At 39.0% G+C, this 19,135-nt stretch overlaps 1 protein-coding gene across 1 annotated transcript in view; it reads right to left on the reverse strand.

Moving 5' to 3' along the window:
- NALCN (sodium leak channel, non-selective) overlaps positions 1-19,135 on the reverse strand; it is a 282,810-nt gene that overhangs the window by 55,089 nt on the left and 208,586 nt on the right. The window contains exons 16-18 of the mRNA XM_081815176.1: positions 17,196-17,332; positions 14,512-14,662; positions 8,132-8,170 (exon numbers count right to left, since the gene is read on the reverse strand). Coding sequence (XP_081671302.1) covers positions 8,132-8,170; positions 14,512-14,662; positions 17,196-17,332 — 327 coding nt within the window. The remainder of the gene's footprint in view (positions 1-8,131; positions 8,171-14,511; positions 14,663-17,195; positions 17,333-19,135) is intronic.

Here is a 19,135-nt window from a genome sequence, read left to right on the forward strand (position 1 = left end):
TGCTCCACTGAATAAGCCAGCCAGCCACCTCCAGCTTTAGGATGTTTTAAAAGAAGAAATATCTACATTTATATCTATCTATCATCTATCTGTATGCATATTTGATAGCCTAGATATGTATTTAGATAGTTATATATTTTGACTGTTCTTTTTTTTCCCTAGTAAATAAAGAAGGCCTATAGTGATTATCTACTATCCCTTCAGTTGTTCTTATTTCTGCAGTAAAGCTTTGCACATTTCTGCAAAGGACAGGGTCTGCTAGTCCCAAGTACTCAGAGCTACGCTGCTCTGCAGTGCCCTCTTCTGGCTCCAAAAGATACTGACAGCCACCTGAAATGATCAAAACAAGGAATATAGAAATCAATTTCGGGATAAGTAATTTTAGATCTGAAGTTTTCAGTTACAGCTATGGAAGGTGTCAGTAATTGTTTCTTCTGGATATAAACATGTCAGACATGTGGGACTTAAAAGGAGGGGTATGGGTGACGTCACAGGGAGTTCGCACTGAAAAAAAAAAAAAGACCACCTTTTTGGTGGTTTTATTTTGTTTCTAAACTTAAAACACCCAACTCCAGAAGATAACCATTCTCTGGCTGAATTAATGATAAAATAATAAATGTAAATGTTCAAGCAATACAGAGATGATTTTTTTTGTCTTACAATTTTAATGTAAAAGATGTTTCTAGAACCATGCACTTTAATGTGAAACTTAGGAGGTTCAAATTTGCAGTTATTTGTGGTTGAATAACTTGGAGCTGAAGGACACAGCAATGGATGGATCTTGCTGCTTTTCTGGCAATTTCTTTAACATCTTTTCATCTGTAGGTAGTTCCTTTTCCCCTCATGGTTGAAGGACCTGGGCCATGTGACCTGTAGTTTCCGGGAGTCTGGATTTTCCCAAGTGCACATTCACAGCATAGTTCTCATGTTCCTCTGTCTTCTGTACTTCCTGCAGATCAGCAGCTGGACCCAGAGTCTCATCAGCCTCATACTTGATCGCTTTGGTAAGGCCAAAGGTGGTGGTGCAGCCTTTCATCGCCACATAATGTCCAGTTGTTCTTCTTTTTGTGATGTTAGTAGTAGTATTGATGTTTGTTGCTTAGATTGTTGATTCATTCAGTGTGAAAAATTACTACTTCTTTCTCATTTATCAGTTGGAATACTTGTATAACAAGAGACTTCTTTTCATGTACTATTTGGTTACTCAGTAGTTCAATTCATATGGAAAATGTAAGATAAATGTTGAATTCTTTACCTTTACTTGTTCATTTTTTTTTTTTTAAGATTTTATTTATTTATTTGAAAGAGAGAATGAGAGCACATGAGAGGGGGGAGGGTCAGAGGGAGAAGCAGACTCCCCGCCGAGCAGGGAGCCCGATGTGGGACTCGATCCCGGGACTCCAGGACCATGACCTGAGCCGAAGGCAGTCGCTTAACCAACTGAGCCACCCAGGCGCCCCTTTACTTGTTCATTTTTATTTAATTAATTGCTTTTCTATCCGTCCTCTGAAGGCGACCAATCACTAGTTTAAAAACGTTATTATGAACTCAAGGATTTAAATATATATGGTTTCAATCCATTACAACCATTACCCTCATGTTAGGGTCACAGTATCCCAACTGCGCTCATTGGGAGCTTTCTCAAGATGGCCCATGGGTTCTTCTGCCCTGCCTCTATTGGTCTTTGTGTAAGTTTCCTTGTTGTTAGGTATGGCAAGATATCCCAAGCTCATCTTCTATATGCTTCCTCTTCCACATTAACAATTTTCTCCAAAAAACCCTGGTTTATTTATTGAGAAATGGGTTCGAAAAACATAATTTAGATGCCAGTGAAACTCATTGCTACTGAGTCGGTCACTGTTTTGAGGACTTTGCCTGAGTTTATTCTGATATTTTCAATTTGAATTCAGGACACAGGGTCTTTACCTCATCTCTTCTATATGACATCTGGATCTCTTCTGTGTCTGTATCCACCCCTCCCACCCCCGCCCCACATCAAGGCTCTTGATTTTCACGTACACAGAGGATGACGCACATTAGACTATCTGATAAGAACTCATTTTTATTTCACATTTCATGGAGAGTAGTCTTAGAATTACAATACCTATTCTAACACGATACAGTTAATGGATCTGTAAAAAGTATTTCAATATATTCTTCCCATTTTCCTCTTATTTGTACACTTGCACTATACTCATATTGGCAGAGCAAATAGCTATTACATATTTTTCTCTTCATTTTAACCCTCGTGGAGTCATAGTTGGTCATCCACAATTTAGGAATGTTTACCACTTGTTATGTCAAAGTTGTAGAGTCATTTTTGGAACTCACTGTGGTTGTCGAAGCATGTGTTCTAGTAGTTTCTGCAGGAAAGCCTCATAGGAACAATGTTACTTACATTCTTACATCTGAATAGCAGTTGTTTTCCTTTTTTCCCTTTAAACTCAAGAGTCTGTTTTCCCAGATATAAAAAAAACACCTGGCTCATATATTCTCTCTCTGGATATCCTATATATGTGACTCTAATTTCTTCTGACATAAAGCATTCCTGCCGAAAAGTCTGATGGTAATCTAATGCTCTTTCCTTTATATGTCACTTGTTCATTTTGAGCTGGATACCTATTTATTATATTATTATTATTATTATTTGGTTTCAAGTTTTTATTTAAATTCCAGTTAACATACAGCATAATATTGGTTTCAGTAGTAGAAATTCTATTCCTGATGAATCACTATTCATCACTTAACACACAACACCCAGTGCTCAACACAAGTGCCCTCCTGAATACCCATAGCCAATTTAGCCCACCCCCCACCCACCCTCCTCCAGAAACCCTCAGTTTGTTCTCTATAGTTAAGAGTGATACCTTTTTAAATATATATATATGTAATAAAATATATATATATACTTAAGTTCCTGTAATTTGTCTGGAATGTATCTTATTTTTGGTCATTCATGATTAATATTTCAGTTACATGGTGTGTCCTTTCAGTATATAGCTTCAAATCTTATTATATTTCAGAAAAGTTTAATTCTTGTTCTGTGCTATTGCTTTGGTTTTCTTCTTTCAGGACTCCTGTAACGTAGATGTTGGACCTCCTTTGAATTTCTTCAATTTGTCATTTTCTTTCAAGTCATTTTCATCTCTTTCTTCATTTCTTTTTGATTTCTTGAAATTTTCTCTTCTTCACTTTCTAGTTTTCTTTAGGTATCAACTGATGTATGTAATCACTTTATGTTCCTTCCAGCTTAGTCTTAATTGCTTTTTTTTTATACAGTTGGCCCTGGAACAATGCAGGGGTTAGGAGCACTGACACCCATTTTGTTGAAAATACACATATAGCTTTTGACCACCCCCCCCAAAAAAAACTTAACTACTAACAGCCTACTATTGGCTGGATGCGTTTACCGATAACATAGTAACTTAACACATATTTTGTATGCCATATGTATTCTACCCTTCATTCTTACAACAAAGTAAGCTAGAGAAAAGAAAATGTTATTAAGAAAATCATAAGGAAGAGAAAATACATTTATAGTACTATATTGAATTTATCAAAAAATCTGCATATAAGCGGATGCGCACAGTTCAAACTCACGTTGTTCAAGAGTCAACTGTACTTCTTTCCTGATTTCTAGCACCTTATGTTTGAATTTCTTACTTTTGTTGCTATTCTAGTCTTTCGTAATCTGTATGTCTTTTAACTCAATTTGCCATGGTATGCTACAGTTTGGGTCGTTTGTGGGTATGTCTTTATGGTAAGCTTTCACTCTCTATCAAGACAGTATTCTGCTCCTTATTCTTTTTTTCTTACAACTTTTGTGGGGAATTTGACTTTGATAAATCTCTGTTGCTCGTTTTTATGCACAATTTGTTTTCCTGAGCAGTTTAGTATTTCATTTTGGCTTCAGAGCTTCTTCTTCTGTTGTTTTGACATCGTGATCCATACGGCAGCCTTCTTTCTAAGATTCTCTGGCTCTGTTATGGATAACAGACACCACCAATTTGATCTGGATCTATTTTTCCCTTCATCACTCTTGTCACTGGCTTGCTCAATTTTGAGTCCACTCTTGGATATTTTTCTTCAGTATGGATGGAACTAGGCAGGTGTTTTCCTGGTCTCAAAGACATTACATGCCCTGTAACTCACCTCGGCTTCTTTCCCACAGTTGCCCAGACCATGTTTTATACCCTCAAATTCATATGTTGAAACTCTAGCCCCCCAAAGGGGAAGATATTAGGAGGTGGGGTCTCTGGCAGGTAACTAGGTCTAAAGGAGGTCATGAGGCTAGAGCCCCCATGACATGCATTTGTGCCCTCATAAGAAGAGGAAGAGACCAGAGTCCATCCTCTTTCTGCCATATGAACACACGATGTGAAGGCAGCCATCTGTGAACCAGGAAAAGGAGCCAGACACCGAATCTGCCGGCACTTTGATCTGAGACCTTCCAGCCTCAGAACTCTGAGAGATAAATAGAGCAACCCTGACAGACTAAGTCACCATGCAAACATGTGGTTACTGGTTTGTCTGCACCTGCTTTGACTTGTGGTTTGTGAATTACCTAATTTTGTTGTGAATGTTATCTATGGATTTTGGTTATTATCTAGGCATTCTGCTTACTTCCATGTGGGAATTCAAGGAGATTAAAAACCTGTGCCAACGCCTCTGTCATCATTCCAGAAGACTCCTTAATTATTTTTTTTGTTGAATTTTGATGCAGATTTATAATTTTTATTTGTCCTTTCAAAGAACAAAATTTTAGCTTTACAGATATTACTTATCGCTTCTTTTCCCATTTGATTAATATCCACTTGTATCTTTTTTTTTCTTTTTGCTGTCTTCATGTTTTCTTGGTTAGTATTTTTATAAATTCTTGAGTTAAATATTTGGATGATTAATGTCAGCCTTTATTCCTTTACTAAATATGCACTCAAGGCTATAATTTTCCCTCTAAACATGCCTTTAGCTGCTTCTCACAGGTTTGATCTATATGGTGTTTATTAGTTTTCAGTTCTAGAAACTTTTTATTTCCATGCAGTTTCTTCTATGTTCCCTAAATTATTATAAGTGATTTTTAAATTTTGAAATGTGTTGATGTTCTTGTGGTTGTTATTTAGTTTCTAATTTTATTACAATTTGGTCAAAAAATGTCTTCTCTAGGATACTGATTTGGTTTATGTTTAGAATTCTTTTGTGGTTCATAGGTGGCCATGTTTTGTAAGTTGTTTATGTGTCCCTCAATCAGAATGTGCGTTCTCTAGTTGCTGAATGAAGGCCGGTCAACTGTGTATTTCAAATCTTCTAAATCCTTATTAATTTTCTTGGCTCTTTGATCATGTACTGAATCATTATATACATATTTTAAACTGGGTTTTCAAATTAACCCTCATAGGTAGGTGCTATTATCTCTTTTTTACAGGTGAAAAATCTGACATTCATAGAAATTATGCTATTTTGGTCCCCCAAATTGCAAATTGAAGAATTACAATTAGAAGTCTTGATTGTACAGATGCAGTGTTCAAATCTTGTCGCTAAACATGATGTTTATGTAAAATGTACTAAGCTCAACAGTATTAAAAAAAAGCATTTTCCAAACTATACTGTGATACAACATTGTTTGCTTGACTTGAAAGATTTGGTTTCTACATAGAACTTGCTCTTATCCCAAATCCTAATGCAAAAGCTAAACTAGCCATGTTTTTCCTTTGTTCTATATATGCATACCTGATTTTCAGAATAATGACCCCGAAGCACTAAAGGAGATCAATAACTTTTCTAACCTATTAGTGCTAGTATGATAAGGGTATTTATATTTTATGTCTACTGATTCCTCGAAAGCTGGGATCCATCACCACTTTCAATTAAGCAGAATATTAATTCAATTTATCAGTCTGAGAGTCACCCTAGAGCTATATCAGGGAATAAGTACTAGCTTCCTTTGGGATGCTGCAGTGCTAGTCCGAAGAGCCATGGTTTCAGTCTGATAGCCAAATAACCTAATACTAATGAAGGCAGCATTAGTATTTACTTGAGACAGAAAACCATAAGTATTCTAAGTATTTGACTAACTTTTTCTGATTTGGAGTTGTTAACAGTGTATTTCTGTTTGTAACTGAGAAAAAGTTTGAGAGCCATATTTTTTTTTCATTTTGAAAATATTAACAGGTTGATAATAAATGGAAACACATTTATAAAAACATATGGCCATAAAGCACAAAACCATGGTCCAATTAACAGGGCTTGATGAATGTCACTTCTGCTAGAAAAGTGTAGTGTAATTATTGTAATTAGCTGCTTTATTGAATAAGTCCCCCACATAAAATGTCATAATTGGAAATAAGCAATTACTTAAAATTACATAGGTTGAAGGTGGTAGGTATGTCATTCAAGTGTATTTTAATTTTTCATGCACCTGTGAACTGAAAACTAATCCCAAAGTGCATATGACAGATCACGTGTATAGCAGGATGTTTCTATAAAATAAACTTTTTATAAAATTGACATTATGCTCGGAAAGAAAGAATTTAAAAAAGTGATTAGCGTAGGTGGCAGCAAAATTAAAATAGTCACATTACAATGTATACAAAGGTGAATATCATTATAATACCATGTTACGAAGGTTTGAAATACATCTTAGAATGTGATTTTATGAAAAGGGAGTTTTAGATGATAGGTCGAGATTTTTGATCTTGTTATTTCAACATTATAAATTCTGAACCTTGAAAAAACACCAGGCATAAAAGTTAAAAAAATCTATAAATATGTATGTACACACACACGTGCAAACACACACACACACACAGAGTCTTCCTTTGGACTCCAGGGTACTCCGTACATGTTGATCATTGCTCTGTGTGTGAAACATCTTTTTATTTTTCTGTGAATTTCACTAGATCATAAGCTCCATATGATAAGGAAGGTATATTCCTTGTCCACTACATGATCCTCCACTGTCCAGCACTGCCTGTAATTTGTTCTTGAAATATATTTAAAGAACAAATACAATGCCTAATATTAAAGATGACTCTTCTCCGTTCTACATTTCTTTTCATATGAAGTGAATCTTTGAAATAACAAATGTGAATTAGGTAAAAATTACAAAGGAGGACTATTCATTTTGAAAGGCATCAATTCACTCGATATATAGGAAAATCTTGTGAAACCAGAGAGTAAATGATTGGAAACTTAATTGGCTTAACTTTTTTGCACTTGAATTGCATGGCAATGTTTTAGTCGCTAAAGCTTGTGGCACTGGACATTTGGCCAAATCTCCAACAACTTACACGACAGCTAGCCTAGTATAATGATGCCGAGGATGCAAAAGATGAGGGAAAAGCAGTGTCTTCACAGACAGATATGCTCCATATCCAGTGCTCCCTGGTGAGAAGCTGTAATATATACCTAGCATATAACTTCATGGTTACAGCTCATATAAACAGAAAGACAAAGACTGAAAACCTGCAGAGATTAAAAAAAAAAAAGATGAGTGGATTTATGATTCTGGGAGAAAGTGCCAGATGCTTTGAACCATGCAGCTGTTTGTGAATTTAAAATCCAAGGCACCCAGATAATACAAGGGAGCAGTGCTTGCTCTCCAGTTATGATTCAGTTGTATCTGGACTTCAGATTCAAATAACAAGAACGCCAGCCCCAGCAAAACTGTAACACATCAAGACTGGCAATACACTTAACAGAAAGTAAAACTTAGGAGTACAACTGGACTCCAAAGAGAAGAATGTTGAAAAAGTAGAGCAAAATGTAAATTTCACACATAGGATTAGCTGCAAGCTCAGTGCTCTGATACCTGTTTTGGAGACAGCACCGAAAACTTGTGGTTAAAAGCCTTCCCCATTACCTATAGAAGATGCTTGATCCTAAGACGTATTTACTTTTGACCTTCAGTGGATGGACACCTAAGGAATGCAAGCAAATTACTGATAATCCCAAACCCAAAGTGGGATTACACAACAAAATATGCAAATAAAATGCAAAAAAAAAAATCATTGATAGGGAATTCCTCCTCTCGTGTTAGTTGAAAGCAGCAGAATGTGTTTATTACCGGGACCCCTGGACACTGTTTACATATAAAGGCCCTCAAGAAATAAATGTCAAATGAAAAAACATGCACTCGAACTAGGCTGTATTTTGATCTGAGCTCAAAAACATCCTGAAAAGATCAATAAAAATGTAAGAAAAAGTTTTCATTTATATTTTGTATCTTTTTGTCTCCGTTATTGGGAGTGAATCAATCATCCAGGAATTCATTTTGAAGCTAAAGAGAGAAGTGCATAGGGTTTTCACATTTGGGCTGATGAACGCTGCTTCTTCCCTCCCCCGGACCACACTGTAACTCTGTGATCTGGGCCCCAGTGGGGTGGTGGTGTCATGTCATCTCCCACTCTTCTCCTAGAGATAAGTCTTGAATGGCACTGCAGAGATGCTAAGCTATTATTTTAGAAAATTCTTTCAGAAGAGCAAAAGCCCTAAAGATGAAAATAGGCTGTTCTCCCTCTCTCTCTTTTTTGGTGAGTAAACTATCCTGGAAATTATAGATCAGTAACTTACTATGTACAGTTACCGGAACAACTCCTCAAACACTCTAGAATCACAGAAAAATACAAAATGTTGTCTGGCAATCAACAAGGCTTTGTAAAGAGTAAATCTTTCCAGAGCAATTTACTTTACTTCTTGATAGTCTAAGACACTCTATAGGCAATGGGGGTAGTCACTGAAATATCATAAAAAAGCAAACTAAAAAAACCCAGATTCGCGATCAATAAAGAAAACAAATTGGCGATTAGTATACCGTGCTTAACTAGACTGTTACAACCAAAGGTTAATTTAAGTAAAAGTCCTTCATCTTTATTGATGACTATGTCTATTTGCTGATGAATTCCTGGTATGGTTTAGTATCAGTAACCTTTCTTATCTGGTATCAGAGGCACATATGCTTTGCCAGCGCAATGCTAGGCATATTATTTAATCCTCATAGCAAACCCTGAAAATAAGAATTACCTCTACTTTACAGATGAGGATCAGAACCTGTATCACTTATCACTATGGTCATAATCACTCTTCGGCTCTGCTTCTCACGACGAACAGTCAGATCAAGCATCTTCTGCGTCCTGCACTTTTCTGCATGCTTTTCTCTCGGCCTGGAGCACCTTCCTCTTACACTGCTCAAGCTTCTTGCTCCTGTAAGGGGGGTGGAGGGGGTCCTATCTGGGGTTCCTGTAGCACTTTCTGCTTCCATGCATTTACACATGTTTCTTCCCATTAGACCACAAGCTTCTAAAGGGCACCACTCACATCTCGCTCAGCGTTGAATTCCCATGGCCCCGAAGAGTGCCGGCTGAATAACAGGTGTTCCACAAACGTTTGCTGAATGACTGAGTGAGCGTGAAGACTTACGGAAATGAAAAGGGTAAAGCAAACATAGTAATAACTTGTATCACTTTCCTCCTTTTGTACATGGGTTGGCTGATAATGGTGAAGGCTTACTATGGAACTTGCTATATGCTTAGCAGAAAGGAGGCAGGTGAGAGAGGACAGACATTGCCCTATTGTCAGCGAAACACTCTCTGTCCTTTATCATATGATTCCGAAACTATACTAGGAAGTGCACTCACAAGGGGGCTGCTGGGACAGACCTCATCCATCTGTCTCTCTCGGGCTGATGTGATTGTGTGGTTCCCTCATGTTGTCCAGACACTGTGAGGTTCTGCCCCCCATCCCCCACATGGCACGGCAGCCAAGACAGCAGGGCAGAAAGATGGGGGAGCTCAGCTAAAGGGCAGTGAGAGGCCCCATATCCAACCGTGGGGAGTGGGGGAAGGTGGGAAACCCTGACTTCGCTGAAATGATTCACTCAGGAGGACTGAGTGGTTGCTTCCATTTCCAAGGTTACTGGAAAAGCAAGTTCACATCTCAATTTACTAATAAGCACTCTACTTAAGAAACCCAGGGTTTAGTTTCAATAATATGGACAAAAAAACGGAGTAGAAAACCATTACCTTCTGCTTGGAAACTAGAAAAACTCCTCTCAAGAGATGCAGGTTTATCCTTTAATCAGAAGGAGAGGGAACCCCTGGCTGATGGCCCAGGTGGGGGAAACGGGAAGAGAGAGGGATGGGGTAATTAGCCTTGGGAATGCCCGTTTCTACGGAGTCGGGAAGGCCAGCCATTCACCCTAAGGAAGAGGTGGGAAAGCACAGTTTCCTATTCTGTTCCTTTAGGATCTGTATCAGTAACTTAAAGATTTTTATGTTTTTGTTTGCTCGTTTTTTATGTGGGAAGGACAGGTATTTTAAACGACGTGATAAAGGTAATCAGAGCTATTTTTAAGAACACGGTTTCTGCAAAGCGAGGTTGCCATGGAGTTACTTAGGGTTGTTCAAAGCCAGGGTAATGACTGAGAGAAAATCCTGTCTGGCAAGTGCTTTCATGTTTCCTCGTTTCCTGCATTGCTTACTCAAAAACATCCCCACCTTTTGTTGTCAGTTTTTTTTTTTTTTTTTTTTTAATCCCTTTACTTATGATCTTCATGTTCCTGGGCACTCAGTGTTTTCCTTAGCAAGAGGAAAATGATTCCCTCTAGTGTAGCCAGAGTCAGAAGTTTCTCCTTACAGGTAATCATTAAGGGAAATGTTTTATTTTAGTGTTCCTCTTTTTCATGTCATGGGAACCATGGATAAGCCAGCCGCTCATTTACTTTTTATTTCTTACTACTCTGAGGAAAAACAGCCCCAAGTTGTGTTGGACGGTGCTGGGGGAGTTTCTTCACATCGAGTGAGAAACCTTGCCATCCACTTGACACAGCCTGGCATTTCCAAAGGCAGCTGGGGCTGTCACAGAAATTTCCAAGTGCTCGCTGAAAAATATTTTATCAGAGGAGCTGAGAGAGGTATGGTCTCTGTTCAGGATTTTTGTCATGTGTTTCTGTGATTTTATGTTGCTTTAGGGGTTCTTAATAAAAATACAAAAGGCTTGGCATATTTAAAAATACAAAATACCAGACTGCTCTCTCTTCGATTTCTGTATCCTCATGCTGAAAGTCATTAAGTGGGCTTCTCTGTTTTGGGTGTTCCTGGCTGATGATGGCCCTCAACAAAGACAAGTTCCAAGTGTTTATGAAGAATGCCAGGGGCTGATGGCAGCTGAAGCTGGAAACACTGGGAACCTGAAAGGAGTGAAGGTGACTTTCTCAGAGGCATAAATAAAGCCAAAGCTTTAAGAAGGAATGGTAGCATGTACCAAATCTTACTGCTGCCACACCAGGGTAGTGGCTCCTGAGATGAAGGGAAAATATATTCTCTTCTTCCCACCTCCCCAGCTGAAGCATGGATCCAGAGAATGAAGCTCACAAGGGGCTAAATAACATTAGCCCAACTGTAGGGTTACCTATACGTGGGCCAACAGGCTTGCATGGGATGACGGATAACCTAACCATCGCTGATAATTTTCCTCATATGAGATCACATATGGTGTGTTGGAATCAGCCAACCTTAGAGTTTGGGGACTGCCTGCAGTCTTCAGAAAATTCTAGTCTCTTTTAAGATGCCAAGTGACTTGGATACCACCGAGGAGCAGTTCGGTGCTTTGCTAGTTCGTTAGATTTTAGGAGATTATAAGAAAGGCTCAATGGTGAGATTACAGAATAAAACTATAATTGTTATCTTCCTTTCGGTTAGTTAAAAAGAACTGTCAAATGAGAAGGTAGGAAGAAGCCACAAAAATATAAGGACATTAAGGAAATCAGAAATGGCATTTGAAGTTCTCTGACTGTGACCCAACACAGGGATCGCTGGAGGAGGGATGGCAGTGGGCACCCAGAGGGGTGCACAGAATGTGCCCAATTCTCCTCAGACCACCCTCCAACCACCCCCACACCTGCCAAGAACCTCTTTATTTTCTTCCTCACCAATTTCAAAATGCTCTGTTCAGGAAGTGTGAGAAACATCACATTTGCTTTCAGACAGAAAATAAATTTTCATGGGCTAATTTCAATTTTGTGTTTTCAGTGGGATAATGTGCTTAGTGATTTGAAAGAGCATGTGGTGGATTTATGCCCACTTTGGGGCATAACTGCTACCAGCTCTCGGCACTCTTCCTGGAGATAGCTGGTCAGAACCACAGCCCAGGCCGGAGGTTCATTCCACACCTCTGGCTTAAAGTGTGCTTCTGAAATAAATTTTACAAATAAACAATCTGTGTTCTAGTACGTAAAATGCAATTTCAGGCTGCTTGGCTGAAACCAGGCCATCATCCTCCCACTTGATTATCCACCGACACATGCACTTTCGCATCTATGCCCTGTGCATAGTATTGAATGAAACATAACTGCAGACAAGAAACGTGACAAATTTAATAGTATTTTTAAAAAAAACAGTTGAAGTCTTTAAGGAGGGTTAAGGATATTGTGTTCGTGTGCACGCATTTTGTGATTTTCCACTCAAAATTTAAAAGCAAAGGAAGCTCTCAGATGAGATCAATTTAGTGGCTTGGAAGATCAAGTAGAACAATTATTTCAAAGCACAGAAGAAAAACAGAGAGACGGCAATCATAATGGAACAGGTAAGAGAAAAAAAGGAGCAGATGGAAAAGTAATCATTGAACAAATAATCAATGAAAATTTCCCTGACAATATCTCAGTCTGCAAACTGAAAAGACTCCCCAGTTAGGGTAGTTCTGATGAGAAAAGACATACAAAGTAAATCCTGGTAAAGTTTCTGAACTCCCAGGATATGTAGAAAGTTTTAAAAGCTTCCTCAAACCAGAAAACCTACCAACCAACCACCCACCAAAGAAAAACCTAATTACATTCAAATGAAAAAAAAAATGACATTGGCATCAGACTTGTCCTCTGCAATGTTGGAGGAGAGAGAAATAACATCTGTAGGTGACTGAAATAAATAAGTAAATGGAAACCCCTGAACAAGAAGAGACACGCTACAAGGAAATCATTGTCATAATAGGTGAGAACAAAATCACGGAACTGCAGCAGAGGACTGGATGCTGGGGAGAGGGAAAGGGGAGACGTGGGGAGGGGGTGGGAGAAAAGAAGCAGAGGAGGAAGGCACAGATAGGGCGAAAGGCTAATCCTTGTGGGGTGGTGGGAACAGAGAATCTTGAAGGATGAAGGAGCTGGTATTTTATTTTCCCATGATAATACAGAAATATGTATTTGACCATAAGCAACAGAAAAAGGGCAGCCACAATTCAAAGGAATAAAAAAGTAAACTAGGACTTCCAAAGTAAAACACTTGCAAGGGAATTAGATGCTTTTGTGAACTCGAATGTTCAAGATCTTTTACAAATTCTGTTATTGATCTTTTATTTTCTTTCTTTCTTTTCTTTTCCTTTTTCTTTTTTAGAGAGGGAGAGAGAGAGAATGAGTGGGAGGGAGCAGCAGAGGGAGAGGGAGAGAGAAAATTTTTTTTTTTTATTTTTTTTTATTTATTTATTTGACAGAGAGAGACACAGTGAGAGAGGGAACACAAGCAGGGGGAGTGGGAGTGGGAGAAACAGGCTTCCCGCAGAGCAGGGAGCCCAATGCGGGGCTCGATCCCGGGACCCTGGGATCATGACCTGAGCCGAAGGTAGACGCTTAACGACTGAGCCACCCAGGCGCCCGAGAGAAAATCTTAAGCAGGCTCCATGCCCAGTGTGAAGCCCGATATGGGGCTCCATCTCACAACCCTGAGATCATGACCTGAGCTGAAACCAAGAGTCAGACGCTTCACCCACCAAGTCACCAGGGCACCCCAATCTTTCATTTTCTAACTGTGGAATCTGAGGGACAAAATTCCCTATCTACTTTTTAATGATAAATAGATAAATCACAGCATGCATAGGGATGATTCCTGCCACACACTAAGCACGTGGTAGCTATTTTGACTGATTTTAGAGAAACTTGCTCTGGTTTTTCTCCCTGGCGTAATAACTAGAATAAACAGGGTCTCTTGCAACAGGCAGCACACCATACAGACAGCATACATAGCATACTGTTAAACCTGGGCTGACCGTTCGCAATCAGAGTCTTCTGCCTGTGAGGAAATGCGGGGTTGGGGAGGCTCTCTACCTCTCAAAGTCACAGGGCTGCTATCTGGCATGGCACAAAAGCTGATGTGGACAAATGCAAAATTTAAAATTCATAAATTTACAAATGTTAGGTTTAAAAATTTCTTCTACAAACAAAATTATTTTCTTCGTTATTCTCCTGAGACATTAGATTTCAGGACCCCATATACACCGGCATTTATGTAGTTCTTCTCTCTGACATATATGCTTAAGAAAACTTTGGTAATTTGAAGCAGTGAGTCTTAATTTTTCTTAATTTAAATTTTGTTAGTTAACATTTAGTGCAGTCTTGGTTTCTGGAGCAGAATTCAGTGATTCACCACTTCCTTCCAACACCCAGTGCTCATCACAACAAATGCCTTCTTTAATCCGCATTCCCCATCTGGCCCACCTCCCTCCATCAGCCCTCAGTTTGTTCTCTGTTCTTACGATTCTTACTTTTTGGTCGATGTATTTGTTGTCTTCAATTGCAGACCGTTTGGAGTGATCACATGACGAGGAAGAGGTAGACGGAAGGCTTCGTAAGAGGCAGCAGGTGTCCTGTTGCTGGCGATCGATGAACTGCTTCATGAAACTTTCCCTTTGCAAATGAAGTACACACACGTCAAGCATTGTTAATGAAATAGACCAAGTGATGGCATTTTACAATGACGCATTTGCCTGAGCTCAGATAAAGGGGACAGATGTTCATAGAAAATATGACACATCATGCTAAGAGTGGTGTTTAGATTTAATTGGCAAAATAATTAATTTAGAGAAAGCTTTCTGAATTTTCAGTAGTTTTCTTTAAAAAAAAAAAAAGTAATGTCCCTGAAATAACTTTTAAGCAATAATATTCAGTCATTGATGGTATTTTGTTCAATCTCATTGTGGTAATACTTTTTTATCCCCTCTAAGATTTGGAAGAATTAGTTCATCTCTCGGACTTCTACTCTTCATAAGAATCTTCAAGAGATAATTTTACATTGAAAGACTCAAAATAACTCAAAAGAAACTTGCTTCATCTGATCTTCAAAGTCTGGTGAGAATTCAAATAACATAACCACTAATCTTGAATCTAATTTGTGGCTCTTTTATACTTCCTATTTTCAAGTTAAAATTTTTTTAAAATCAGAAATGCAAATGTATTTCCATTTGAATTTTAAATATTATGGCACCATAACCAGTCTCATATTTTTACAACCCCCCCCCACCCCAGAATTGTCTTTAGAACTAGTTACATAAAAATGTCATATTTTGGGGCACCTGGGTGGCTCAGTTGGTTAAGCAGCTGACTCTTGATTTTGGCTCAGGTCATGATCTCAGGATGGTGGAATTGAACCCTGCATTGGGCTCCACACTCAGCACAGAGTCTGCTTGAGATTCTCTCTCTTCTTTTCCCTCTACCCCTCCCCCCACCTGCATGCACGCTCTCTTTCTCTCTCTCAAATGAATAAATAAATAAAATCTTGGAAAAAATGTCATATTTCCATTATGCTAAGTGAAATAAGCCATTCACAAAACACAAATGGTATATGATTCCACTTACGTGAGGTACCTAGAAAAGTCAAATTCATAGAAACAGAAAGTAGAACCAGGGGTTAGCACTATAGGGAACGGGGGGTTATTTTTGTGTATGTGTATAGATTTTTGGTCTTGCAATAGAAAGAAAAGAGTGTGGATGTTGGTTGCATAAGAACATGAATGTACTAAACTGTACCCTTAAAAATGGTTAAGATGGTAAATTTAATGCTATGTGGATTTTAGCACAAATTAAAATTAAGTGGACATGCAATGCTGAAAAAAAATTAAAAAATAAAAAATGTCATATTTCAACTATTTTGGTTCTATTTGTAATTTTTGAGCTACAACTTAAATAATATTCTTTAACTATCAAAAATAAGTGTTTTAAAGTATCTTTTACGTGGGCGCCTGGGTGGCTCAGTTGGTTAAGCGACTGCCTTCGGCTCAGGTCATGATCCTGGAGTCCTGGGATCGAGTCCCGCATCGGGCTCCCTGCTCAGCGGGGAGTCTGCTTCTCCCTCTGACCCTTCCCCTCTCATGCTCTCACTATCTCATTCTTTCAAATAAAGAAAAGAAAAGAAAAAGAAAAAGTAAAGTATCTTTTACGCAAATGCTTCACTGAAGGGCAAAGTGGTAGAAAATCAAATTAGCGTAAGTGGGAAATGCCATGTTTTTTCCTTTAAAAATGGAAGACGAGGAGCTATTAGAACTTGAGGTGAGAGTGTTGGGCAAGCCATGTCACCAGGATTTTCCTTCTAAGGTTGTATCGATGCTAAATTAAGAACACTTAGTTAAGGATGAGAAGGAACGAGGTGCCATTCTCTCCCGTAATAGTTATGTTGTTTATGATGCACAAAGAAGCAATGACAACAGACTTCGCATGCTTTTAAGCAAGTCTTTATAATGCAATACTTGTTCTTTGTCTAAGATGCATTAAAGAATTTTTTTTATTTTTTTAAGATTTTTATTTATTTATTTATTTAAGATAGAGTGAGAGTGAGAGAGAGAGAGCACAAGCAGGGGGAGCGCCAAAGGGAGAAGCAGACTCCCCGCCGAGCAGGGAGCCTGACACGGGGCTCAATCCCAGGACTGTGGGATCATGACCTGAGCCGGAGGCAGACGCTTCACGACTGAGCTACCAGGCGGCCCTGCATTAAAGAATTTTTAAACTTGAAAAAGAAAAAGTGGAAGGCAAATTATATCGTAATCAGACATGACATTCTACATGAATGCTGCTACAGTAGTACAGAAACCTGGCTGGTGGCATTTCTCTATTTACTTGAGAATAAAAGGCCACAAGAGGCCAGTTTATCCTTCCACGGTTGAAGGTCAGAGGTTGGGGTCTACCTGCAACCTTGAGCACCTGTGTCAGTTACCTGGGAAGTGGAATCCCCGAGGGGCATCTCAGGGAGAAGCAGGAGGGAGCAGCTTTCTCGTCTTGGCAAATGACCGTTCTGAATATATTGCTTAAAGGGGTCAAAAGAAATAACTTAAAAATAGAAAAAAAATACCCTCTTTCAAACATGAATTTGAAAGAAGGGCTGAATCAGATTTAAGATAAATCCTTGACAGTGTATGGGGCATATACAACAAAATAAGTACATTAATACCTGATTTTAGGAACTGTAAAGTCTGAAGGAAGCTTTGAGATTTTCACCATTTGCGGTCTGTTTGGAAATTTTTCGAAGATTCGAAGTCGCAAAGGGAGCTTTTCTTTGGTGTCCGCATTCGCTTCACTTTGCTTTAACTAAAGAAAAAATAGAAAGAAGGAAAGGGGGGAACTTATCGTACTCTCAAGTCACAGACTGTCAGCTTTTTTGCATCAGGGGAACAATGAGCTGGTACATTATGGACGGTAGATGGCAGCAGAGCCCCATTCAGTGCCTTTCTCACCCACTGCCTACCGGCTCAGTGTGCGCTCCAGCTTTAACCGCCCGGAAAACAAAACCCAAACTGAACCAAGCAAAAAACGAAACCAGAAAAAATAATTAGAAGAAAAAAATTAGGTTCTTTTATTCCTAAATATAAACCCCTTTCACACCAAATGTTATTTTTATTGTTTACTTATCTCTAGCATATACAATAATATAACAATAAAATATGTTTTATACACGTGTGCTGGAATAGGAAACCAAAAGAATAAAAATAAATGAAACTCCTAAGTTTCCTAAATGGTAATATTTGTAACTAGCGAAAATGTCAAGAAAACAGGTCATTTATTCTAGCATATTCAAAAAGAAAAGCTCAAAATGGAAACAACACATTTGGTACCTACAGGGAGGCTTCTTTATTTCGTTGTAAACATGCTTGGGAATTATTACATTATATGCCATAAAGTATCTTTGCAAGAAATGACAAGCAAACAGTATTCATCATCTATCATCTATCCATCTACAAGATGGTTTTTATATTTTTCATATAATTTTGTATTTCTACAAATTAGAGTTCAGGGAGCCTGAGACTTGACATCACTAATTGGAGCCAGTGCTGAGCTAAGGAGCCGCCACAAGGATGGATTTGGCCTGCGGAACCCTGGCCTGAAAAATGAAAGAGGGTGCTTCTACCCCTTTTCACTGCACCTTCTTCCTCCTCCAAGGCTGACTTCTCTTGCTGACCTCCCTTACTTCTCTTTACGACTCCCTTCTCTCAGACCTCTCTATAGACGAGGCTAACCTCTCCATCCCAGCCCATCTCCTGTTCCTCCCTCCAGCCTGCGTCTCAGAGCACTGTTCCTGTTCAAAGGGTCCATCACATTCAGGCAGCCTTTCTGGTGGGGTGCGGGAAGCATGTTTCAAACACTATCATCTTCTCATCCCTTGCTGGGTACGCTTTTACTTTATAATTACAGCCTGTCTCCGGTTTGTGGAAAGAGGAGCAGGGGAGGCTGAGAACATTTTTATAACTTTTATAACGGGAAGAAAGGTGGCAATTCTTCTCTCCTTCCCAAGTGGAGGTATCCAAACTGGCCAGAGAGAACATGAGCGCTGCGTTTGGGGGAACATCCAATTTCAATACAATATATGGCTCAGTTGTCTAATTGGTTGTGAGCTCATAGTGAGATTATAGTCTTAGTTCTAGTTCAGAAAACATGCCTCATTTCTCATCAACTTCAGAAACTGTTCTTACATTATTGTTTTATATAATAGAGATATTTTGCTGTAGCCAGTGTATGTCTTATTTAATTTGGGGGCTTGTCTGTGGATTTCTGACTTAGGTGGTGACCTCACTTAGAGAAGGCGAGACTTGTTTGTTGCCTTCCCCTCTCCCCAAATGGAACACAACATAGCATGCTCCCAATCATTTGATGGCTATGATGGTGAGAGTGATGAAGAATTAGTTCCCAAAACATACACTGCTAGCATTCCCATGAGATAGAGGCAATTAAAAAATGGCTTCAGGGGAGCCTGGGTGGCTGTTGGTTAAGCGTCTGACTCTTGGTTTCGGCTCAGGTCATGGTCTCAGAGTCATGAGATCGAGCCCCGCATCGGACTCTGCGCTCAGCAGGGAGTCTGCTTGGGATTCTCTCTTTCCCTCTCCCTCTGCTCCTCCC

This window comes from Leptonychotes weddellii, chromosome 3, assembly GCF_054177405.1.
Source record: "Leptonychotes weddellii isolate Sample4059 chromosome 3, ASM5417740v2, whole genome shotgun sequence".
NCBI classification, from domain to species: Eukaryota; Metazoa; Chordata; class Mammalia; order Carnivora; family Phocidae; genus Leptonychotes; species Leptonychotes weddellii.